This window comes from Mustela lutreola, chromosome 3 (genome assembly GCF_030435805.1).
Source record: "Mustela lutreola isolate mMusLut2 chromosome 3, mMusLut2.pri, whole genome shotgun sequence".
In the NCBI taxonomy this organism is placed as follows: domain Eukaryota; kingdom Metazoa; phylum Chordata; class Mammalia; order Carnivora; family Mustelidae; genus Mustela; species Mustela lutreola.
The window spans coordinates 80,535,122-80,562,050 of NC_081292.1; the positions used below are offsets into that span (position 1 = coordinate 80,535,122).

Here is a 26,929-nt window from a genome sequence, read left to right on the forward strand (position 1 = left end):
TATGAAAAATGGTTATTGTTGGGAAAAACAGCAGACTTGCTGGGAAAAAAATCTAAAAATCTCTTTAAAATGGGTCAGGAAAATGAAAAATGTCTAAGCCTAAATATCAAGCATACTGTGTAACAATCTATATAATAAAATAGACTAAGTAGAGAAATTTCCCTTTACATAATAAAAATTTTCATTTTTGAATCAACAAGTGCTCTTTGAACTTTATTACAAATGTTTTGACATTATAAGATTGTTTAGTATAGTTACTCAAAATAGCACATTCAGTGTTGCAACACAAGCCTTGAAGTTAAGTGGTTAGTTTAATAAAACAGAGTTTCCATAGTTACCACAGGAGAACAGAGGATAACTTTTATTTCTTTGGCAGTCAGGAAGGAGCTTTAGAAAAAAGATGAAGCAAACAGATCCAAGCAGCTTCATTATGTGGAACTTTGCACCTGATTGGCTTTTTAAAAGAGGAAACTCTTGATATTATGGAAATTAAACTTTTTCCCACTTAAATGTATAGCAGCTCCTTAAGAAATATGAACACATCCTTTCTCTGGGCATTTGAACGAGATTTTGAGTCAGAGGGAAAGCTCGCTTAATAAGATATCCCTATGAGATATATTTTTGCTCAAGGTGTTACCTTAATAAACCATCCAGTAGAAAAAGTGGCTAAAAATGCCATTTTAGAAGATGGCAGTGCCATCTTCTAGATGCTCTACAGGACAGAGCATACAATCTTGGGGCTAACATTTTGTCGAAAGGCCTGATGGAGGGGAAGTGGAAGCCCATGCTGGTGAAGATGTCTCTTTGTGCCAGCTTCATTGTTTTCTCAGTGTTGCGTTGAGATGTGCTCTCTCGGAGTGCTAATGGAGGTCACTTTCGGTGTTGTCCTCTGCTGTGTTCGCCCAAGGAGTTCTTCACAGTTGACTGTTGAGAAACAAAATGATGTGGTTTCAAGTATCTCACCTTCAGCTCCTGAGCCTTTAAAGCAGCAGTGATTAACAGGACTTTTACAAAGTTCCTATGTAGTTACAAGGACAGTTTCAATCTTCTGTCATTTTTTTGCATTAGCTATGATTATGCTTTTACCACAAAAATGCATTTGTTTTAAAGGTAACAATACAGACTAGGAGAATAGCTTATGTTTCATCTATATTTATCAGCACTCACTGTACATTTGTGTCTTCATTACCAGGAAATATTAAGGGACATTGTGCCATCTATTCCTGTTTACAGTTTATTATGCAGAGATAGGAAACACTTAGCATGTAAAATGAATGTAGAAATTATTCCTGGATAGAAACACGGACATTTCCCACTCGTTGGCTCTTTCTCCTCCATCACCGGATCAGAGTGTAATTGTCAGTAATCAGGCCTGCTTGCTGCTGATAAAACCACTCTGAATGCTAGCAGCCTTCTTTGTGTGATGACTCAATTATTCCAGAAGTGCCTCATCAAATCTGCCCCATCAGCTGGGCTAATAAATAAGGAGAAGAAACTGGCCCCCCAAAGCAAATTATAAATCCATTTGCATTAACCATTTCGCTGGTCCATGATCTAGGCAGAAATAAGCATGGCAGATTGTGTTAAGCTTATTTGAATATGTTTATAATGTTTACAGCATGCAACTTTTTTTTTTTCCCACAAGGTGTTGGAATTATCAGTCATGAATGGCATCTAAATGCAGTTATGTTAATTGCAGCAAGGCTTTAAGTATCTTTGAGGGCTATTTTGTTACTTTAATCAGGTGAAAGTTAAATCCTCTTGCAGGGAGAAATATGGGTGTTGCACAAGTTTTTGGCATTGCTTTCTAGTTCAAGGAGAAGAGGCTTGTGTTTAATTTTTGCCTGTACTGGAAGGACAAATACAAATACTATAGTGACTGCTGGTACAAGTACAATGACTTCATATCTATCACAGTGGAAGCCAGAAGTTATTCTGATGCTCTGTATGACTTCGGTAATTTGCAAAGCAAAAATTGCATTTTCTGGGAGGAGATCAGAGTTGCCATAGCGCTCCCTGTACTTAGAATTCCTTGAAAGATTCTAGAGGACAGAGATTTCAAAAAGCCAGGCAAACCAGTAAAAATCAATTAAATCCATTCATGGAAATTTTGTACATTGACAAATCTTATTTTTATTCTTTTAAAATGACAAACTCTGCTGAATAACAAGAAGGCCTTTTTTTTTTTTTTTAGTATTTGAACTTCAATCATCAGTCAGGGAAGCAAAAAATGTTCCAAATGGATCATGAAAAGCGATTTCGTTGCTAATATCAAATAATCAGTCTTGTTGAATATGTGATGATTGAAAATCCAGACATTCTCCCTGAAAGTAAGCAATACCATTGACCCACTTTGCCAAGGGAGCTGGTTTTCCTACAGAGTAGTTCCAGTTTTGCTGAAGCTCTTCTCTACCACTGCTGTGATCAGCAGTTGAATAGAGGCTGATGGTAAAAGTAAAGCTTGTGGCCAATAAACAATACTTTTCTTTTCCTAAACTAACTTAAAAGAAACTCACTACTTCTCTTCACTGGCTCCAGCCAATGAAGCATATCCCCTAATATCAACCTGGAGAGTTAGGCAGAAGAAAGCCGTCTGACTTTGACAACGTAAATATACATTGGCGATAGGCTGACATAATTTTTATGTGCCAATTTTTATATATGCAATCTCTAACTATGACAGAAAAATCAATTCTATAGTTCATTGATTAGAAATTCAAAAATAGGGGGTTTGGAGTTTCATTAGACATTTAATGGAGCTACATGGCAACTGAGAAAATAAGGAACTTGACTGTCCAGGTTAAGTTATCATTAAGCTTTCTACAAAATTTGACTCTAAGTTAAAACATACTGCCGATTCATATAAAAATAAACTTGGAAACTATAGACTGTAAAGGACTTGCTTTACCATTCAAAAAAGTTAAACTGAGCCAGGTTAACCCTCCCCCCCCCCCCTTTCTCATCATTCTACCTGGTGAACAATTGTTGAAGATTTTAATCTTTGAAAAATGGTCAGGAGATTAAGACTGTTAGAAGTTGTGGAGACATGGCCTCAAAGGATAGCAGTGCTAGGGTAAATATGCTGGCATTCTTCTGTTTTTATCTTACTCTTTAAGAAACTAACTCTGAGAGTGATCTCTGCAGCCTGTATTAACATTTTAAACTTCCGAGAAGTTCCTGCCATACATTTCCATCCTGACTGAAATACAACACTCTGGTTCCATTGGTGAGAAATTCCAAAAAGAGATTGGTGGTCATGGTGAGCTCCTTTTAGTTATTAGTTAAAGGGCTACAAGTGTGACATAGCTTTCTTATTAAATTTATTGGCTCTATCATCAGATTTTTTACTCTGAGTGTAGTTCAGAGGATTTTAAAAAAATATATTGTGTTTTTTGGAACCACAAATACATCTGTGGTTCTCTCTGTCAGGATACGACTGACATACACATCATATCACTTTAGGTCATTCACTCCCTCCCAACCCCAGACTGCCAATAGAACATAGTCTGATATACCCTTTTAAAAAAATAACACAGCAGATTCATTCTAATGCATCATTGGTTGAAGGAACTGTCTTTTTCAGAAGCAAGTAGTCACCCATGAAGCAGCTGTAAAGAACTGAGAGGCCCTAATTATTGGCATATAGTAAAGCAGACAAATGAAGTACTTTGTGATGACTCCATTTAACAAGTAAAGCCATGTCTTAATTAGACAGCACATTTGAGGACCGTGTAGCCCATTAGGCTACTAACACTTTGGTAATTGTCATCTGGTTTTATCTTTTAAGATTGCCGTTTCATAAAAATGTGAGCTTTAATGAAAAAGTGTTCATCCTGGTAGTGGGGCTAGAACTAATGGTCTTGCCAGTTGTGGGAACTTGGTCAAGATTCCAAGTCTTAACAGTTCTAGAATGTCTGTTTTCTATGAATATATTAGCAAGTCCTGAAGTTTTACAAAATGATTCAAGACCAGTGAAAGAGACTGAAGTATGGCAATTAATAAAAGTGGGTTTTTAAAGGTATTCTCTTGCTGTACTAATAGGACACAAGTAAGGAACAGAGGGAACCAATTTCTGTGGAAGATTCCTTTTGGTAGCAGCCAAGAGTGTGTTTCCAAAAAGCGGGATTGGAGGGGGGCCTGGGGGTGGAGTTGTTAATGATAGACACATGGGATGGGGAGCCTCTAAAGGGCTCGAATTTCCCATTTGTATTTTGGTGTACTTGGACTTCTCGAGCCCCTTTGTGTCAAATCATATTTCTAAACTTATATTTTGCTGGCGCCCTCTGTGCACTTCTCCAAGTTGATCTCAGCTGTGCTGCCTTAACTCTCCTCCCTAGGGAGGGGAGAGACAGCAGATGGGGTTAGGGCAGAGGGCTGATGCATCTGACAGCAAACGGCCGGGTTGTTGAGTGGAAGCTGCGAGCGTCAGGAAGCTACTTTTCCCCTGAGAACCAACTAACCACTGAAGAAAGTTGAAAATGAGCCCTTTGAGAAACGCTATTAAAAGTAGTAAAAAATTGCAATTGTGCAGATGATGTGCTGCTGTGTGCTTATTCGGATGCTAATGAGTTTGACATTAGGGAACTCAGAGGGTTTACAGCTACTCCCTTATGTGATTCAGTTCTTTATTGGCAATCTTTGAGAAAATAAATGGAAAATGTATTGCTAATAAATACATAACACGATAGGGTATTAGACAAAAAGCCATTACTTTCAGGATTTAGAAAGAGCTTTGCTCACCAGTGTGACTGTTTTCCAGGATCTTTTGTTTTAGGTTAGAGTGTGGCAAACAAAAGGGAATAGGCAGGTGGAAAGCTTCGGGACTCTTTCTGAACTGAGAGTGAGGTAGAATCAGCCAAATGCCATTTGTACAGAATGACTTTTTTTTTTCCCCAGTTGCACTCAAACACAAACTAAGAATTCCCAAGCTCCTGTGCCCCTTTCCAATTCTGACATCATGTTCAATAATCTGCTCTATCACTTGAGAGAGTTTTATACCTATTTTTTCCCAGGAACAGTTGATGACTTGAGTTGAAGAAGAGCTGCTTAATGTCTGGTCAAAGCTTACAAGCAATACAGAAATCTATGGTTAAAAAGCCACGCACTTCAATCTACTGCAAGGGGTAAAATACAGGAAGATAGAAATCTTCTGCAAGGAAGGTTGGTAGCTTGTGTTTTAAAATACCAGAACTGCCAGACATACACATTTTAGATGTGCATTGATATACGTGATATTTGTATAAATAGTCCTGCTCTAGGATGCTGAATGTACTATGCTGAATTTCAAAGTTTCCTCTCAAAGGCCAAATGGTCTGAAGACAGATTCTCTTCCCATTCCTGGGACAAAATAAAGGTGAAGCAGCTCTCTGTGGTATGTCTGAATGCAGAGTAAAACAAGGGTAAATCGTTTCTATGAAAAGCAAGATAAAATATTGGCAAAGAGAATTACAAGCATTATATGAAAGTCTCATTCAAGAGAGCTCTTAACAAGAACAGGATGAATTTTGAACCTGTCTTTTGTGATTTCTTGAGTAGAGTACTTTCCAAATCTTGTCTGAACTTCTTTTGGTGGTTAAAAGTAAGAATACTAATGATAATAGTAAAAATACTAGTAGATAATACTATCCAATTTCCCTACCAAATTGAAGACGTAATATATACATATATAGTTTAGTAATTAAGACGAGAATGAATTTGACTACCTTTAAAAATATAAATGTCTTTTACTCATTGATATTGTAGTATACAATTTTTCGTTCTGTCTATGGTAGAGCCCAACCAGATTACAGGTAAAAGTGTTAATGCATTATTGTTCACTTCATTGTTTACTACTGATCTTCTATTTAATTTTATACTCTTTCCTCCTTTTAATTTTGATCTTAATAGAATGAATTTAAGGACTTCTCACTGAGGTGGACAAAGAAATTTTGTCACTTTGACAGAGCAGGGCAAACCAAGTTGGCAGACAAGTTACCTGAAGAAAAAGAGAGGTAAGGCAACATTTTGTGTTGAAATAAAATGTATCCAATCAAGGCATTTATATAAAAGCTCTCCTTTATAACAGCACTTGGTGGATTTGCTTTGAAAGGAATTTATTGATAGTGCTGAATTTGGATTTGGAATTTTGTCAGAAGCATGATCATTTTAATATTTAAAAATATTAAACAGGTAGAGTCCTTTTGCATATTGATTGGTTTATATTATTTATTCATACATGTTTACCCCTAAAGAAAGCTTCAGCATTAAAATTGTCTTTAAAAATACATTTAAATTCATTTGTATTAGGAATCAGTTTACTGAAGGATTAAGAATAAATAAGAGATAGTTTAAAAGCATGTTTTTAAAAGCATTGTAGATGACTTCTGAAGTTAATTCCTACAAACATTAAGAATTAAGTTGTCCTTGGGAAAAACCTATTAAAAATAATTTATCTCTATATGAAGTAGCTTGTCTTCCAACAATTACATATTTGTACATATACATCTTAATATATCAGTAAGAAAAAAAATTCTTAAGGCCCTTTTAGGGTATTATTTAACCCACGTTGTCTTTAAACCGGGCATATTTTTAAAAATACACAAAAAGTCTCCTAAAACATAAAGCTGGCGATTGCCCCCTTATATCACAAAGCTGTGACTCAGAGGCCGTGGTACAGCGACTAATAGAAATCCTTGGCACACGTTGGCTACCTAAGGGAATAATAGAACTATTTGCTGGAGTCGTTTGGCAAAAGGACACAAACATATGGCTTTGGTTTATATTCAGCTTTGCCAGTTGTGTGAAGTTACAGGATGGAGTCGACAAAGCAGTGACAACTCAGAAATGAAAAATGAAACTCAAAATAGACGAACTTCCTTATAAAGCGACTCAAGCTTGTCTCAGGTCGAAGATTTCTTTTACTGGAGTGCATTTCCAAGTGACTCTGGAAATCCCTGTGAGAATCACTTCCTCTAAGGGGAATGGGAATGAAATTGGCTCTCAGAAAGAAGAGTTTTCCAGAGAACTGCACTTGATCTGATGGTGGACTGAGTCTGTTTCTTCCTTAGGTGTAGTTTTTGTCAGGTTGGGAAAGATTAGGGCAGACAAGAGAGGTATTCTAAATCTAAAGGGGACACATCATTCTATTCCTTAGCTTTCTGTGCAGAACCAAAGATAGTATAATAAGAAACATATAAGTAGGAACAGGGAGTTGGAATCAGAGATAAAGATAAAGGATTCAGAAAATTTTCATTTTTTCTAAAATAAAGGACTTAGAGAAGGTAGAGAAAATTAATATGATATCTTGAATGATGCAAAAAAACAGTTTTTATTAGTTTACATTTTTTAAAAATTCACTTTTTGATGTCTTCTTTCTGAGCAAATAAGAAACATATGAAAATAAAACCAGAAAAGTAAAAAGAGAGTTAAAAGAGAGAAAACAAATACTTGAACATTCCATCTCAATATTCTTTCAACAAGAAAACTATTCTTTTAGTATTAGAACTCATGTTCCCCATCCATTCCCTGTATAAGAGGAGACAGCTTTTGCTGCCGTTTTGGGCTGATCCAAACCTGCATTTAAAAGAAAATGATGCCAGAATCAGCAAAAGAAAGGGCACTCAGTGTAAGGTTCTTTGTTCTTCAATCTGGCCAAATTTCATTCTAAGATACTGGCATCCTCCAGTTGTTTCATTTTCTGGGCTTAGCCCTTTCCAACTTCCTGAGTTTCTCTTTGTTATTTTTTTTTAAATTGATTTTTGTAAAGGAAGCATCCACTGAGGATAAAAGACTCCTCATGGAGAGGACCCTAGGACCTCTTCTCAGCAGCCATAGAGCTTCCTCTCTCCATTGCCACGTGTTCCCTGGGATTGAAATGACATCTAACAAGAGTCATGTGGCACAACCTACAAAAATGCATTGCCAGTCCAAAACTCTGAGGAGGGAAACACAATGAAATCTTGTTATAAATGGAAATTATTGCAAGTTGAGTGTATGTGAAGGACTTCTCAAATTAAAGATAGTTACCATCATAAGATTATGTGTTAGTAGAGTATGAAGTTTAATTGTATCAGGATTTTGAGAAGTTGTGCTCAAAACATTATGATCACTATGACTTTTTATATTAATGTAACAAATTCAAGATTACTCATACATATTTGTATCCATCTTATCTATCATCTATCTATCTATTTACCTATCTAGGACACCAGTCTAGTCTATAGTTCTGTTGAAAGGAAAAATAAAACTTCAACATCACCAAGAGATATTTTTTTTATCCAGTTTTTAAGAAATGATTAAATATTTACTTGGAGAATTTTTTTTTTTACCATTAGGTTTAAATAGGATTTTGAGTAAAAAATAAAATCAAAGGGAACTAAACTTCCTCACATAGCAGTAATTTGCTAGTGTGACTGAAAACAAAATTGATTTTATAAACTTTGTGTCCTGTTCCTTGAGGCTCTCCTTTCTACAAACCAACAATTTCAGGACTTTCTCTTCAGCTCAGAGGAAGGCTCCTGATCTATACACTGGATGATGTGGACAGGAGATCTGCTGATGTGAGGGCCAGTAAGAAAATATGATCAAGTAAAAGCAAGGAGGAATTTCCAATGGGTACCTGAATATAGGTTGCAAGTATATAAGGATGTTAAGTAACAGGTTTCCAAATTCAACTAAGTAGTTTAATTTCATTTTTATGTTCATTTTTCCTCTTCATTATCTATCTACTTACTTCTTATTGGATCTTGCATATCCTTCCTGCAAGTTTCACTTCTTTGCCTTCTTTATCTCATAAGTTTCTTTCCCTCTTGCCATTTTTCCTCGTATTAACTCCTCTTCCCAGAGAATGAAATCTTGTAAATTTTTTTTCATGGCTTTATTATGAATACCAGGTAAGAACCACTTTTTTCTCCTTTTCACATATTTGTACATAAAAATCTTCATACTTATAGGTTAAGCGAATTTTCTTAAAGTAGTTTGAGATTAGGAAAAACAAATGGCAAAACGTATTTTTAATATTTTATCTCTATTGAGAAGTAAATTATCAGAGCCAGGAGGAAACCATTATAGGAATCCCAGAAAATATCTTGACTTGTTCCCATTCATAAACAACAAAATGAGATAAACAAAGGTTCTAAGAAACCTCAAGAAGGACAGTTGTCTTTTTTTTTAAGGAAATTAGATCTCTGTTTTGAGAAAGGAAATGACTCATTAAGATTTGCCAGATTCAAAAAAAAGATTTGCCAGATTCATTGGAGACTTGTCAATAGCATTTGGGACTTCCGCAGTAAAAAAGATCAAGTCTCCTCTTACAACAGAAAAAAAAAAAAAATGTTCCCAGTGAAAAGTGTAGTTTCCCATATTGTAGCACATATTAGTTAGGTCCGTCTCCTGGATCACACCATAGCCATGGGCCTTCTCTATAGGTCTGGAAGAAGTTTAAAGAGTGGGAATTTCACCCCCACCCCTGCCCTGCCATACTTACCCCATGCACTGAGGTAGAAATCTCTTTAATGCACCATTCCCAGCAAAAGGTACTCACTGAATATGGAGTTTGACTTTTAAAAAATTAAGTCCAATTATTGGGAGTTTATTAAAATCCACAAGAATAGTCCATATAAAAGAATAGTTAGAAATTTCTCCTCCCGTATATAAGGTTTTAGAAAACAAAGTCTTATCTTCAGATTGAGATCTGTCAGGAGAGCAAGCCATCTCATGAATGTTAAAAACTTCCACTCCTGAAAAGAAAGCACATTGCTTTAGGTTTCTGATCTTCTTCTGAACTTAGTAACTTCTATTGTTCTTTGGTTGTGAAACAGAGAAAGAATTTGAAATCAATGGATTATATATTATGATCTCAATCCAATTCACTCATATAACTTGGCTCACAAGTTAAATTTGAAAACTTAGCTTTATGAGTTACCAATCTTTAAAATGTTTACATAGGATATATATGCTGTACCACCAAGAGGACAATAGCACCACGAAATGCAATTATGAGACTAGCATTCCAAGCATAATCAAGCGGAGGTCCATGAATATTTATGCATTCTTTCCAATGACTTTATGGGGGAGGCAGCTCATGGGGTGGCTGCAGACCCGTCAGGTCCAAGGGAATAGCTGAATTGCAAAATAGAATTAGTCTTAAAGCTGTTATAAGGAAGGCTACATTTAAGTAGGTTTCTAAAACTTTTATATGTACCTGCTGGCACTGTTTGCAACCTGTATTTCAGTTTTGGTAAAGAAACTCATGGAGTTCAATCTTCACTTGCCTTTCAGGAGAGATTTTTCATATTGGTTAGGGAGAGCTCGTAGCACCTGTGTGGCAGGAAAATATTAGAGTTGTGTTGAGTTGGTACTCACCCACGGGAGTAGTCTCCTCAGAAATAGTTGGTGTTTTTCATTGTTTTAATCCTCCTGCTGCTGATCTCTCTTAACCGAGTTACTCATTTAACACATGGAGGGGAGTTTGCTTGAGTTGAGCCACTTTATATGCAACAGAGATACTCATGATGGAGGAGGATTTCACAAAGCAGTGCTCACCATCCTGAGTAAACCAACCCATTTTAATCCTAGGCAATGTCGCATCTGTCATAAATACATGTGGTTTTAAAAGAAGGAAAATCTACAGGAAAAAAAATCACCTCTCTTTTATTGTTGTTTCCTTTTATTATGTAGTTTTAAAATATTCATAATGATGGACCATTTTATTTAGACTAAAGCGACTGCAGCTTAGCAAAAGCAGTGAACACTTTTTGTTTGCTAATTTAAAAAACAGTTCAGTGATTGGTGTGGTGTTTATTATGAAATGATGACAAAAGAGTACTGGTGGTTTTAATAGTTTTAGCTTACAAGAGCTGTCGTTAATTTTGTCTGTAGTGTTGCAGGTGAAAAAATGCACAATGGATAAATAGTCTATATTGGTTTAACTGAACATAATATATAGTGTGTTCTGGAGTTGTTTGTCTCAATAGACTATAGTAATCAAAAGTAATGAACCTATTATGTGCAGGACCTTGGAGAGCGTCGAATGGCAGTAAAAGTGTGGCACATAAAAGGTTTATTAAAGGAAATTAAAGTCCATCATTGCCACACCTGCTCCCCTATTATAAGTCTATGGCAGGTCAGTGCCTTCAATCACAACTCAGCCTGAGAGAGCAGAGATGCGCCTCCCATTACCATTGCAGTCATACCACATACACGCTATGTCAGGATTTAAGGATGGGCACCACGGACAGCACCTTCTGCCTGCTTCTCATTTTCAAGCAAAATAACTTCTCACTATTTAAGGACTCCTTTTGATAATGTGCAAAGGTGAATTAAACTAGACATTATTGGAAGATTCTAGTGAAAACAATGGGAGTAGTCATGTCTGACTATCTCCAGAGGGACAAAAACAGCAGGCTTTTTAAAGTCTTTCTATTCTTTCAATAGTTTATTTGATTACTTTTAAGATATTTAGTAATGATGTTTTAGGGAGTTTGATGCAGACACATGCAGCACTCAAATTTCACTTTCCTCACAGATTTGCATGATTAGAACCAATATTTATTCTGGAATTCTGGAAGTAAATGTATGTCATTTGATGATTAACACTTCCAGTGGTATTTTGAAATGGGGGCATTTCAGTGATTGGCCTTCATGTTGCTTTTTTACACAGGGAAATACTTTTCCTGAAGTAGAAAGAGGTACATATCAGACAAGGTCTAGTAAAAAAATTTAAAAATCCTCCACACCTGAAAAGAAAGCACATTGCATTAGAATCAGGTTTTAGTAAATTAGTCTGAAACCTTTTGTTTGGCATTTGAGGTTTTGTCTACTTCACAACCACTGTTAATCAGACAATCCTTTTTTTTTTTTCTTTCAATTTTTGTAATGCCAGAAATGTTTGAATTGCTAGCAAACACTTATGGACAAGGACATCTGCCCTCTTCTCACTGTTCCCTCTGGTTTCAGCATCTATAAAAGTATTTCCAAAACTCATGGACTGCAAGAGCAGTCGCAGCTACTTACCTGCCGAGGCAGGGTGCTATTCAAGAGCTTAGAGGACTACTCTGTTTTTCATTATGACCCTCAGAACTGGCAAGGACATGTTTTTGTAATTTGGTCAATGTCAAAGGAATGACCTCAGGACTTTGTGTTCATGTTACAGATGGATGCAGAGGCTGAAGATAAAACACTGCGTACCCGCTCTAAAGGAACCAAGGGTGAGTTAGCAAGCAGGTTCCATGACACCGTGCCCACCACACCATGAAATATGGAAGTTCCAGTACTCAGTCCCTAATGTGTAGTTAGAATCATTACAACTTCCTCAGGGCTTCTTTTTTTTAAATCAAGCTAGGACATTGGATCATGGCATTGAGAGGCAAAATATTATGAACCAGGAGCTAAAGGACTCAGAAAAGTCCCAATGATGTGTGATGCTAATTTTTACAAAATGGCAATCATGAGTAGATTTAAAACATCCTGCAAAACAACATAAGGGTCAGCAAGGGAAGAATGCTTCATGGAGACCTTCAAATTATTGAAGTGACCTTTAATGGTCAAGGGAAAAGACAGAATTGTTAGTTTACTGCCAAAGCAGATTTTGATTTTTATGTTATCTGGTTTAGTGGCTCCCAATCTAAACTTAGTTCAAGTAAAATGATGATGTTTGTTTTTTGCCTGTCCCTGCTGGGAATTTCCGGCAGCTCCGCAAAGTAACGTTTGAAAGGTTTAACTTGCCGGTTATCCTTCTCTTTTTGTAACCAACAGATGGTAATGTAATATTGAAATATAAACAGGCCCTTGATGAGCTAAACATCTGGAAAACAGGATTGACTGGCAATAATACCCCTTAAGGAAAATAACTTTTATTATAATTAGCTATATTTTTGTGACCCTTAATTCTAAATGGAAAACTGTAGTTTTACCATAGCCTCTGAAAACACTCTGGATAGCCATTCCCCACCTGACTCTTCTCCCAGTTAGCCTTGCTAAGGAAGGGTTTTTGAGATTTACTGTTGAAAGTGGGCTAATCAGATGAAATGCTTTCCTTAGCTATGTTTCTATTTGTAGTCAAGGTAAATAATGCCTATTTGAGTAAAGTCCAGAATCCCAAAATTTTTAGTAAATTCCAGGATGACTTTTTTCAGTTAAAATGTAACCATTTCAGTAAAAATCATTAGCTATGACAACCAAAAGGCAGAATAATGCTTTACAAGATGCAGGAACGTTCTCTATCCAAACAGTAGTTTCATACCATGGTAGTGCCCAGTTTTACTTCAAGTTACATTTAAAGTAATTACATCATATATTCTAATATTTGGAATGCAGTAGTTCTAAACATTAAATTTTTATGCCGCAAACTTCTCAATAGAATACAAGTTGAAGGGAAAAAAATGATTTGTATTGTTATTTAGGATAAACTTGCATCTGCCATAAATACCAGCATTCTAGGGACTGTGTTTGAATATGAATCCCTTCTTTTGACTTCTAAAAGCACACTATTCTAGCATACTTTTAAAATGTGGGTCTTTTAATTTGCAATTCTTTTTGTACTTTGAATTCTTTTGGCACATAATATACACCCTTAAATAGAGCCAAAATGTTCTTCTAGAAATGAAACAACTGTTTCTCGTGTGTCATGAGTAATCTTTAAAACCACCTGTTGTCTTTCTCAATATGCTGCTTATCCTTGTGTAGGCAGGTATTTATAAACATGAACTTCTTTAATTCCCATCACTTGTCAGAAAAAAATCAAAGCTTTTTTTTTTTTTACAAGATTCTTATTTTTAAAACCATGTTGATATTAGCATGGCTAAAGCATATTTTCCTCTTTCTATACATATGAAATTTATGGAATATTATCTTGGGATGCATCCACTTAGTAAAACTTTCCATTTTATATAAATACTTGTCTAATGTCAATAAAAGTGTCAGCTTAGGATTATTTTGAAACATTTCATATGAACAATAAAATTGATTTAAAAATAATTCAAGTCCTTCCTGTTCTTGTAAGTTTTCAATGAATCTCTAAAGATAGGTATTTGGAAAATCCAATCCATTAATGCAAGGTCCCAGAGTCATCTAAGGCACTAAACCCTGAATCATCTGTTCTGGATCATATTCATCTACCCACTGGTATCCACTCCAAAGAACCAGAACCAGAAATAATCTATTCACCCAGTGGGAAGTTAAGTGGGGTTTGTATTAACCATTTATTCGTCATTATTTTTAGATGGGTGAAAAGTTTCAGTCATACAGTTTTCAAAATTAAACTGATTTTTCTTTCTTTTTGTCAACAGTGCCAATAGATTCTCTAATTCAGGAGCTCAGGTAAGATTTGTCCCATGTTACTTTGTATAGTATCAGTTGGCTTTAATTATTAGAAGGCTTTTGTACATTTCAAACCTGAGAATCCCTGTGATAGTAGGAGGAATAAGCCAACAGGCTTATTTGTCTATGTTGCAAAGGAGAAGAGAAAGGGAGAAACTACCCATAATTGGTTCAAAACAATTAGGGCTCCCATTTTGATAACAAAACACAACATTTTGCTATAATGTAGTTTCCCACTTCCTTCCAAGGAGTGTTTGCCACTTTTGTGTCCATACCATGCCTGTGGTTGGTTTGTGCACTAGTGAAGAACTGAATTGTCATCTGTGAGCCTGATTAAAAAATGACCCAAGTCCCAAGTTCTCAAGTTTTTGTTTTAAATAATTAGATAACTCTATCATATAAATTTTTAACTGTAGACATTGGAAGATAGTAGGTTTGTGGGTGTGTCCATGCATTTTCACCTTAGAGACTATTAATGTACCTAAGACAATGTTATGGAAATTCCATCATCGTAGGTTTTGCAGAATAAACCCCAATTAATTGTGGAGTTTGTTTTGTTTTGTTTTTGCAGAGTTTCTTTCAAGATGTAATTTATCTTTTTTTTAAAGTGCATTTTTAAAAGGAAACACATGCTGACATACATATTTTGTATCAGTGATATTTTTTAGAGAAATTGTGTCAGGAGCAAGATGAATCCTTTGTCCCTTGTCCTTTATATGCTATTGCAAACCAAGTCTCACACCTACCATTTAATCCACTTTCACCTTTCTGAAAACAACAATGGTCTATATGTGTTCCTCAGGGAAATGTTTGAAAACAGGAAGTTGTGTAACAGCGTTTGATACACTTTGAAATTTACACTGTATCCATGGACGTTTACATGGCTATTTTTCCAAGCAACTGTGTTCTGTGATTTCCTAAAGAAAAGGCTCTTTTAGTTATTTCCATGTTTCAGAAGATTCATTCTGTCACAGTTTTGGTACACTTATTTAGTGGAATACGTATCTATCAGAATGGAGTTCAAGTTTCAGGCTAATGCCCTTCTCTGTGGAAATTTGTTAGTAGGGAATCCCCGGTCCTGCTTATATTTTCAATTTCATGATTGAGAAGTTTACATTTTACATTTTAAATTTCTTGAGCAGAAAGGAGAACGCACCCACATATCAGGACAGGATTAAATGAATGAAGTGTCTGACTTGCTTAATCACTTGTTTTTAAAATTTAAAATTCCTATCTGTTTGGAGACTTTATGTTTCCTATAGAATTATCAAGAGAAGTTTAAAATGATCAAGGGCTTAAAGTGCATGAGATGTTTCCCTATTAATCAGTGGTTTCCTACTGGTCCAAGCAGAAACAGGGTACCCAGGAACTCATGGTCTTCCCTAACTGTCGAAGTGACTATGTCTCCAGTCAGTCTTTTTAGGGACTCAAACCATTCTTGGGAGGGAAGTGAGACTTTGGGTGATATGTCTTGAAAAATAACTTGAAAAAGAGAATTTTGAAGAAATGAATGAGTGTGTGTTTTGGCTTAAGGAGAAATTTGTAATTCATAAAGAAAAAGGGAGGAATTAGCAAGAGAAGCAACTCTGTAGGAAAAAAAAAATGTTTAATATAAACTTCCTGGAAAAATAGAGATTACTACTTAAGCACACTGTTAGCTTTAGTAATTGTAATAAAACTAATAGAATATTGAGGTCTTGTCGTGTACCAGACACTCTTGAGCATTCTTCATCACGCTACTGTCTCATTTAATCCTCACAAGAACTTTATAAGGTAGCAACTATGGTTTTTCCAATTTTCAGATGAAGAAAATGAAAATAACTACTCTAACATTACACAGCTAGTAAGTAGTCCAGACTTCTGACTCAGGACAGGCTCTTAACCCCCAAGCTATGATTTCTCTCATACGCAATACTACTCATCTAGAATACAATTTAAAAAGAAATGGCTTATTCATATTGTCAGCAGCTGGATTCTTGAAATTCTATATTTTAACCCTTACGGCCTGTTTTTCAACAGTTTAGGTGTCTGGAATTTGAACAAAGAAAATGTTATGATTAAAAGTAAAAATATTTCCTATTTTCCTAATTCTCTACGAGTTATTTTTTGTCAGATATTCAATTTTACCTAATTTGTCATCAGACCAACTCAGAAAGCTGGTGATAATTGCTGGGAAAATTCACTAGCAAACCCAAATTCACCTATTTTTCTTTAGTGAGAACAAGTTTATAAGAATTACTAACTGATTTTTTAATTTTATAATTACTTACTTTCAACAGAATATTCATGCTTAGACCAAATAGATTCCAAATTGTTTCTTACATGATTTAAGTTGACTCAGGGGTAGACCTGAACTATCATTCTACGTGAATCTTGGGAAAGCATTCCGATTTATATAGAAGGTTGTATTTTTAGTGTCTTTGACATTTTTGTATGAATTTATTCATTTGCTACAATTGCTCCTCCAATTTATTCTGCAGATTTGTTGTGCTCTAGAATCCAGAATTTTTGTGCGCCTGAATTCTGAGTATCTTAGGATATGTGGCACATTTTTCCCGGTGTAAAAGTTATGGCCATTTTCTAGGGAACATTGGCAACTTTATTTAGTTCTTCTTTTTAGAATGCATTGGACATGTTGTTGCTTCTAGACCTACTACTTACAAAAATACTAATACAAGTGAAGCTAATTTAAATATACTGTATATTGTTCATGACACTAATAAAAATTGATAGTGACATTCTCATCTTCTTATTATACTCTATGTCAGCTACTATCACCACCATTAAAAAAGCAATTTATAACCACAGGCCCACTTTTAATCACATTCCTTATTAGCATTTCCAGTCTTTCCTCCAACACAATCCAGGTTACAGGTGATGTCGAGAAGGCATTCTCACGTCTTTCTAAATCATGACCATTGTATTATCTCTGCTTTTCTTTTATTACTATTATCCTTAATCTGATCTGAATGCTGTTTCATCTACTAATATTGGTAATTGTCTCATGCATTGGCAAAATGTTTTACACCAGTCCGGCCCTTTCCTCTAATTAGGAAAATATATTCTAGCCTCTGAAATGGCTTTCCTATGTGACTACTTAGAGACACAAATAAATTCAAGACTCTTAAGTGTATTAGAGTCAAATGCCACTGTCCTTTCATGGTCTTATTGCTGCTCACCAATTGGTTGGCAAGTTTTCTGATGAAAATTACCATTTGGTTGTCTTTTTTTACTGTATTTTATTTTATATACTTTCTTTCTTCATTTAAGAACTGTATCATTCGGCATTTTCTTGTAAGTTTAAAATGTTAAGTATTTTATAAAGTCTATAATCAATAGGCTATAGATCTAATCAAAACATTTAATCAACATGTGAAAAAAATTGTGACTTACAGATTTAGATGGCTTTCTCTTTTTTCTTCTATCTTATTTCATTCACAAGAGTTTTTATATCAATTAAACATTTTACTTAATACTTAATAGCTTTCTTCCCTATTTTGGGGTGGGGCAATAGAGTTTTTTTTAATAAGCATGATTTTATTGCAACTACTTGTTGCACAGAGATTTCTGGAGATGACAACTAAAGGAAATAAAATAGACAGAAGTGGATTTCTAAAGTTAAGAGTTTCATAAATCCATCATCCAGGTTAAAGGAAATAAGTAGCTATCATTACAAGGTTGGATAAAAGAAGGAACAAAGACTTTTTTTCCCCCTTTCATTCCTATGATTTTCAAATGCAGGGCTCAGTTCATGTTTTAGACTTTTATAACGTATCTGTTACATTCATGTTAGCAATATGTCTTTCTAAATATTGTTGCCAAGCCTATAAATTAGAATCCAAAAGCCTGACACCTTAAAGAAAACTAATTTTATAATAGGCCACTTTGGGTGCAAGTGAGACTGATTAGCAAAGCAGCAGATGATAAGGATTAGATGTAGAAAAGTGTCCACCTTGGGGTGCCTTCCTCATCCTCATCTCTGGGTAGTGGGCAGGCTGTTGTTGGTCATGGGACACTGAGGCATAAGATGAGTTAATCACTCCAGAGAGATCATTCTGTTTACTCTACTGTACTTACTAGGGTAAGAGAGTATCTTGAAATAGATTAGGGAAACTTCCAATAAGAATGAAATTGTTTTTTTAATTTTTCCCCTTTATTTATTTATTATTATTATTTTTTTATTTTTAATTTTTTATAAATATATATTTTTATACCCAGGGGTACAGGTCTGTGAAAGAATGAAATTTTAAAAAGAGTTTGTTCTGTAACAAGAAAATTCCATTAACTATAATTCTGTCATACATTTATGTGCTTACGTAGCCTTTAATAGCATTTAGCACTGAAACTGCCATTGAGTGGGCCTGCAAAATGTGCGTGTCAAGTGAGTGGTTGAAAGAATAGGTAGTTTCTAATTGGATCCGTGCAAGCCACCTGGAGGGGTAGTCAGGACAAACAACATTAGCTACATTTAGCTTCTGAGCCTGATTAATACAAGATGTCTGAGTCGTAAGTGACTGAACGGGAAGTAGAACGTAGGTCCTGTATGTGGTCCAGCGCACATCCCACTCTTCCCAGTACCTGATGCAGCCTCTATATTATTTTCCGCTACTGCAAGCCCTCACATTCCATGCCGACCTCCATGCCCCCCCCCCTTTTTTTTTTACTTTTTAGAGTGGCTTTAGGTTCACAGAATAACTGAGCAGAAGGTAGAAGATACAGGGACTCTCCATAGACCCCGTGTCCTGACACACACAATGTCCCCCACTATCTACACTTTCCCTGAGCAGAGCAGGACATTTGTTATGATTAATGAACCTACACTAACACACCAGTGTTCCAATTCATCATCCACTTTTGGGGAAAATATTTATTTGAACTTTATCAATAAATTAATAACTCAAGTCGGCATATAATCCACTAACACCAGCACCTTTTCTTTATCACCGGAGTGCCAATCACCCTTTGTCTTTTCTTTCTAGATTTTTTCCACGAATTGATCATGTGATTTTATGTCTATATTAAAGTTTTAGGAGATGATACAAATATTTGTCTCCTCTGTTTGTTTTTTCTTTCAACACGCTACCTCCCAGGTGATGATCTACCATGGGCCTTGTACTTATTTCAAAGACTGATTTCACAATGTGGGAGGTGTGTGTGTCACTTAACACCCACCTGAGGCTGATGACAGGCATTTAGAAATGGGCCAACAATAGGGTACTGTCCCTTCAGAGAACATTGAACTTAAAGATTAAATGGCTGTGTATTTTCCAGTTTGCACAGACCATAATAGGTACATGCATATATATATATAAAATATAAAGGTGTGATTACATAGGATGAAACAACACTCCCCAACTTAATTGTTTATCTTCTACTTTAAACTATAATGTTTGTATTTCAGAAAAATAGCATGGAGCTTCTAAACAAATATCCAGAGTAAAATCTCTTGGAAAAAAATAAGAACAAGAAAATGTGCTTTATTTTTTTTTACCTTTTATTTTTACATTCAAAAAGTATCACAAAGATATTGGTGGTTTATGTCAACCAATGGCTTAAAAGAGTCTAAGGCATGAATGTCTCTAGAAATCAGACATTTTCTAAAACCATGACAAAATGCCACCACTGTGAGCCACATGTGAAGATTTACCTCACTGTGCTTTCAGGTTTGCAGAGTTCACCCACAGAGATAATTTTTTTCATCCATTTAGCTCCTCTTTTTAAACAGCAGTATTTGCCACTCTTTATTGAGGAATGAATTTTTCCTTCACTATTTGTTCATTCAGAGCTTCTTCTGCACCAAGTATAGAGCTAGGGATTGCAGTAGACGGAAAATTAATGACATCAGTGTAACAAGTCCCGGGAGTTATGTGATGACGTCACCATGAGTGATGAGAGCAAAGTGCTACAGACGTGTACAGCGAGAGATAACTTCCAGCTTGGGGATCAAATGTGACCCGAAGCCTGGCTACTCAGAATGTCAGTATGCTTGACATCCCTGGGAACTTATTAGCAATGCAACCTCAGTCCCATCCCAGATTTACTAAACCTGCATTTTGACAGATCGCTAAACTACTACTATGCATACTAATGTTTGAGAAGCACTAGTTCAGACTTTACTACTTATTTGGAAAAACTTTTCTCTCGTTGCTAATTTTCAATGGTGCGGGTTGGCAAGAAAGTCATATATTTCGGTTTCTTTGGGATTTTCTTAGTTCATGAATTCTTGGCTTAATGTTAATGATGGCTACACAGAAGTTTCCTTAGCCAAGAAGGCAGCAAGGCCTGACATTTGAACATCTCTCCAAGATCACACGCTAGTCACTGACAGAATCCCCAGAACCTAGGACTTCTATTAACCCATTGTTTGCATTTCTATTTGATGAAAAGTAGCAGCATACTGAACAATTTTAACAGTAGTGTAGCAAAAAGCGCAAGCCTTGATCTCCTGTGAGTTTTTGTTTTGACGTCTTGGGAATTTTTGAAATCAACCAAATCTGCTTTAAATACTTTCCACAGATCATTGGATAGAGAAAATATATAAGGATGCTTTTTAAACAACATTTTAAATACCTTCGTAGGTGACTCCATAGTCATCCAGTGTCTTCCCAAAGTTTAATAATTGTGTCTCAAGCAAAATTCAGACTGTCAACTTCCTTCTGTCACATGATAGCCTTGCTACTTTGACATATTAGTAACTAATATGCTGAGGTTCCTTCAAACTTGCTCAGGCTCTTCACAGTTTACTTGTGAAGTTTACTTTCCCATTTACTTTACTTTGCTCTTGAGCACCTTTAGTGAAACAGAGTTATTCAGTACTACTGCTTGTTTCGATTCAGTCCTTCTTGAAGGAGGAGGTTGACTTTAATCTTCGGCAGAATATTTCATCTCTTACTGTTACCTCTTAGGTAAACTGTAACCATTGGAAGTCCCATTTCACTTGCATGATATGTTTTCAAAAAAAAAAAAAAAAGTTTCTGACATCTTGCAATATTTTTTTCTGCATGAAGTGTGAACTGAAATAAGTATGGCCCACAGTGTTGACGGGTCAGCTCCCACAAACAAAACATGGTGTTCTTGAGTTTTCAGTCCTCACAATGGGTGACTTCTCATAACACTAAGGCAAACCCTCACTTGGGATTTGACTGGCTCATGTGGTAGGAAGAGCAGTGGGTTAATAGCAGCGCTGGGTTCTGGGTGTTCTGTCCGTGGCTAGCATGTGACTGTGTAGAGGTGTTCAAATGTCGAGTCTTGCTGGCTTTTTGATTAAGAAAAGTTCTGTATAGCACTTTCAGTCTTGGCCCCTGAATTTACCTAACTGACCCCCAACCCTATCCCAAAGTATAGTTACATTTAACCTCTTGCTTTCTGAGTTCGACTTTGCTTTTGAAACTATCCTTGGCTCCTCTTGTGCCTGATCTTATTTTCCTTGCATGATCTTTCCCCTTGCTTATTTATTTATTTATATTTTTTTTGTAGAAAGCATTTAAAAAATTTTTTTTTAAGATTTATTTATTTATCTTAGAGAGAGAGAAAGAAGAGGGAAGGGGTACTGAGAGAGAATCTCAAGCAGAATCTGCTGAGCATGGAGCCCAAAGCCAGGCTCCATCTCAGGGATCTGAGATCCAGACCTGAGATGAAATTAGCATTTGGACACTGAACCAACTGAGCCACGCAGGCTCCCCACCTCCTTTTTCTTTCTTTTTTTGTTTTTGGAAAGCATTTTTCCAATTACCTTCATCTTCACATTTTATTCATCCAATCTTGCTGCCATACTATTTCCTATAAGAAAAGTCCATGCCTAAAGCTAGTATTTATTATTGTTTTTCCATTTCAACTCTGTTATAGTCTATTTCTGGAAAATTCTTTCCTTCATCTTCTCCCACATGGGACTCATACTCATCCTTTAAAGCAAATGATTAATGTCATCTCCTCCATGAACTGTCCCTGTGACCTCCCCGGCTGACTAATACTTTTTTCCATTGTGTACTCAATGCACTTCTTTTCTTGTTTGTGCTAAAGCACTTATTATGTTGAATTATAGCTATTTTATTATTGATTCATCCATCTGTCCACCCATTCAAAAGAAAGCAGATCTCTTGCCTTTAAGTTCAGAGTTTGAGTGGTGAAATTTAAAAACAAACAAACAAAAAATAAATAAATTAAAAACTAAAAAATTTTAATTAGTCACATACAATTCTGCTTTCTGATACACTTTTTTGGGGTCAACTTTTTAAAGACAAAGAAAATTTTATTCGCCATTGTATCCCTAGTACAAGAGGTTATCAAATATTATACATTGTCCACCAATGTTTGTTTTTAGAGTAAATAATGTAGTTAGTAACTCATTGTAAAGGAATTTCTATTTAATGTTGATCCTCTTTAACTATTTTTACATAGTACCCACAGCTTCTTTGCTTCCAAATTCATAGATTCTTTCCCTAGTTCTATTAAAATCAAGACTAATTAGCCAGCAAAACTCCTATGGTATCTTTAAATACAAGCCAGCCTACTCTAGCTGGCTTCTAATTCATTCCTAAGTCATATTCCTACTGTCAAAAGTGTCTTCCTCTACAAATATATTTTATCAAATATAAAAGTGAGGTGCTCTTTACTCTGTTAATTTCTCCTTCCCTGTTTTATTTTTGGTGGAAAAAAAAAGAAAGAATACCTTTTAATATACAGTACAACTACTTATTACCTTGTTTCTAATCTGTCTCTTTTCATGCCATTGTTAATTTTCTGAGAGCAAGAATTGTTATCTTTTATTTCATTGATAATATCCCCAGATCTAGAATAGCGCCTGACACATATAAGGAGCAATTGAAAAATTTTGCATAAATGTTTTTTGAGTGCTACAGAAGGCACTGGAATAAGACAAGAACTCACAATGTTTGCAATAGCCCAAAGGTCATGAAAACACAGTGTGATAATTTCTATAAAATGGATTTATTTAAGGGAGCACAAGAGATGAACAGTTAGTACTGGAGAGGGTTTGACCTGAGTTGGAAGGGTAAGAATGTATCCGCCCAGGCAATTCCTATGGGCAGAAAGCAGGCACTCTGTAAAGATGAGTGAAATTAGCTTGAATTGTGATCTCTTCCATTAGCCTGGTCCTTGGCCTGCTGGGTTTGGGTGGCTTGGGCAGCGGGGTCAATGAAAAAGGGACAGATAAGAACAGAGCTTTTCCCTTGACTGTATATGAAGGTCCATTCCCTTTGTTACTTCAAACCCACTTCTACTCGTCCATCCTGACCAAGACTGCTCTGTATTTTTAAAAGCAATGAAAAATAATGCATCAGAAGAAAGCTTATACTGTAAGATCCAGATGTCTTCATTTTTTTTCTGATTTTGTGCTTTAATGAATTAAGCTTTGACATTCAGTTTATTTCTATATCTAAAAAAAGCAGGATGATCTCTTGACAACACTGTCGACCAAGCCCACAAACAGGTCTTTAACTTCATGATACTTATTAATCACGGAAACATCCTTGTAAATAATGATTTACAAGGTAGCTCCCAGAAGTGCACCCAACCAACATGTGGATTAAATGGTGAAATGAGAATCCTGAGCCCTCCCATGACCTGAAGCACTGCTGTCCACATGAAATGAGCAATCTCTGGCTCAGAACTGGGTTCCCAATTGCTTTGGTGTTTTCAGGGAAGCACAGTTTTGTAATATTCTGAATAGGAATATGAATTTTTTTAAAAAAGATTATGTGATAGTGTGTTAAACTTGAATAAAGACACAGGCAAAATGGTCATTCACTCTTACCCTACTGGTGAAAGGAAATATGGGGGCATCCTGCAAGTGGCCAGGAAGTTGAACAGCATCCTAGATTGGGAGACAGTAGAGCCATGCTGGGACCATGCCTCTATCCAATGGTGCAATCTGGGGACAGAGTTAGCCAGGAAGTGGCTCCTCAGAAGCTGGGGTGGTACATGGCAAGGAAGACACGGGGATGTGCAGAAGGGGCTGGGTTATAGGAAGGGATGTGTGGGACTGGTAGGCTTCTTTGTAGCAGAGTGTTTCTAAATCAGGGGCAGCTTCTCAAAGCAAGTTATTTCTGATTCAATAGGATACTTGGCTGCTAAAACAGTTGGCAGATTTCTGTGTGTATACATATATACTTACACATACTCACACACACACAGAGACATTACACATACATTTATATACATATAATTATAACGATATATTGAAGTAGGTGATTCCTACTATCTCAGTATTCACTTCACTATTTTAACCCTTGATCCTCCTTTTAAATGTTATCCCACCCAGCATGGAAACAAATTCTGTGAAATGATTCGCAGCATGTTCTGGTGAAGTAGAGAAGGATAAATGGGAGGATTCCAAATATCAGGCAATTCTTTTTCATAGCAAAGACCTTGTGCATATCTGTAGGCTTCTAGTATTTTAGTTTAGGGAACTAAGAAAGCACCTAGATTTATGGACCAAATTTCTGCATTCAGGTAAATGTCAAGAAATACAACTGGCATGTATGATAGTAGTCATAAAACAGCCACATGCTCTTAAAAAGTCTTTTGTCAATAGTAAATTTAAAAACCAAAAAATTACCATATGACTCATATTACTTGATGAAGTTCTGTGTTTGTGTCTGTATTTGCATCTATTGTATTTTGTTTTCCCTCGTGGGCACATCTTTCCCTCCTCTTGGTGTGTCTGCATCTCCTACTCTTTCCCACTTTAGGTTGTGCTCAGTGTCTTCATTTCTGCTCATCCTTGATGATCTCCTTGTGTCCACCGCCACCCCATGCTTACCTTCTCCCCCTTTCTTCCAGCCTCCCTGACTTCCTCTTCCGTCCTTGTGGCCTCTTCTATCTCACCCTCTCTTTCCCTCTCTCTTGAGGGAAAGTATTTGTCCTTCTGCACATCTCTATTCTAAACATCCATACTCGATCTATCCTACTTGAAATTGAGAAAAACATTGTTTTGAACACTGAAAAATATCTATAATAGAAACCACAGCGGGAGTTGCTAGGAAAAAAATCAGTGACTAATAAGAAGGTCAGCATTGGGAAACTCTGTTCCAGATAACAAAAATAATGTGTCTCTCCTTCTTACTGCATCATCATACAAATATTAATAATACCTAATGGAACTATTTATACACAAATTTCATCCATTTCAAAGAAAGAAGTCACTATATTAGTTTCCAATACACGAGGTATAGTTTTAATTATCCATTGGAAGTAAAAATATTTAATTCTTACATCAAATTTTAAACCTATATTAAGCTTCATTCTCAATGCCCATTCAGAAGCCACTCTTTAGTGAGTTTACATATGCACATCTTGGGAAAAAGATAATAAAATGTTCATACTAGAGAACAGAAGGACACCTGTACTTTACTCACTACGGTGCTAATTAGACATTTGTGTTTCCTGATCTCCATTTAGATCTCTACTAAATTAACTTGATTTTACTTATGTGGCCCTGGTTTGAGTGTTTCTGGGAGTAACTGACCCCCAGAAACAAAGAAGCTCCAAGCGCCATCATTAGTTAATGATTTTTACTTTGTAAACAAATGGCATCATTTTCATTAATAAAGATGTGCCTGCATCACAAGCTTGTAGGAATTTGATATTTGAAATGTTTGGACATGGTGCTTATAGATCAGAGCAGAAATCAATGAAATAGAAACCAAAAAAACAATAGAAATAGTTTTTTATATAGTCGTCCACAATAAACTTTTTCCTTCCCTCGGGGTTGTCTAGCTAATTCACATGACCTTGAATTTATTCACAGGGTCATGAATTAAATATTAATTACCTTTGCTATTTTTGTTCAAAGGTAATTTTAAAGCATGTGTATTTTACAATCACTGTTACTTACTCCATTCTGACATTACATTAAAAAAAAGAGAACCAAAGTGGAATTTTGCCAGTGTCTGCATGGAGAAAGGTTCTGCATTCTATTCAGTATCTTTCATTAAAATTTAAAGGTCTTGCTCTATTAAATAACTGCAATTTACTTTGAACCCCGAGTTTTTTGACAAAGTTAACTGGTTTTTCCTTACAAGCATGCATGAAAGGGTTCTGTTTGTCTTCCAGCTGTAGAAGGTGTTGCCCAATGACTAGACAATCAAAACAAACACTCCATAACCTCTAGGAAGCCCCAAACACCCTGCTACACACATATACATAAAGTATAAATATGTTTAAATAAAGTATGAATAAGGTTTAAAGTTAGCAAGAAGACATACAGGATTTCAGTCCTCACAAGACTTTAGCCATACAAAATAAAATGGGATATTGCTTAAATGGCAAGATGATTGAAGCTTGTCCACAGAATTCATGGGGATGGTTTGAAAATAACATGAAAATACTTGTATTTAAGATTTCTTTTTCTTTCAAGATTGAAGTTTGGGGCTGAAAACCATTTACCCCAAGAAAGAACTGAGCCAGCATGGCTCATTCCTCTCCAGAAAGCAGGGGGAGCCCTGGCAGCCCAGTGGTCTTGTTAGCCCAGCCTAGGGAAGTGGTAGGGAGAGGAGGAGCAAGTGCATCTCCCAACCCCCACTTCAGCCTCAACTATGTCTTTTGCTTTTTAAATGCAACCATTTTCCCAGAGTTTTCTGCTAACAAAATTTCTGCTAGTAGCACAATTGTTATA

At 36.0% G+C, this 26,929-nt stretch overlaps 1 protein-coding gene across 3 annotated transcripts in view; it reads left to right on the forward strand.

The window, feature by feature from the left end:
• The first annotated feature begins 5,888 nt into the window (after window positions 1-5,888).
• Window positions 5,889-26,929, forward strand: part of ST18 (ST18 C2H2C-type zinc finger transcription factor) — a 104,956-nt gene continuing 83,915 nt past the window's right edge. For all 3 annotated transcript variants that reach the window (XM_059166466.1, XM_059166467.1, XM_059166468.1), the window contains exons 1-3: window positions 5,889-5,990; window positions 12,131-12,185; window positions 14,265-14,295. In XM_059166466.1, the coding sequence (XP_059022449.1) occupies window positions 12,131-12,185; window positions 14,265-14,295 (86 nt within the window). In that variant the 5' untranslated portion in view covers window positions 5,889-5,990. The remainder of the gene's footprint in view (window positions 5,991-12,130; window positions 12,186-14,264; window positions 14,296-26,929) is intronic.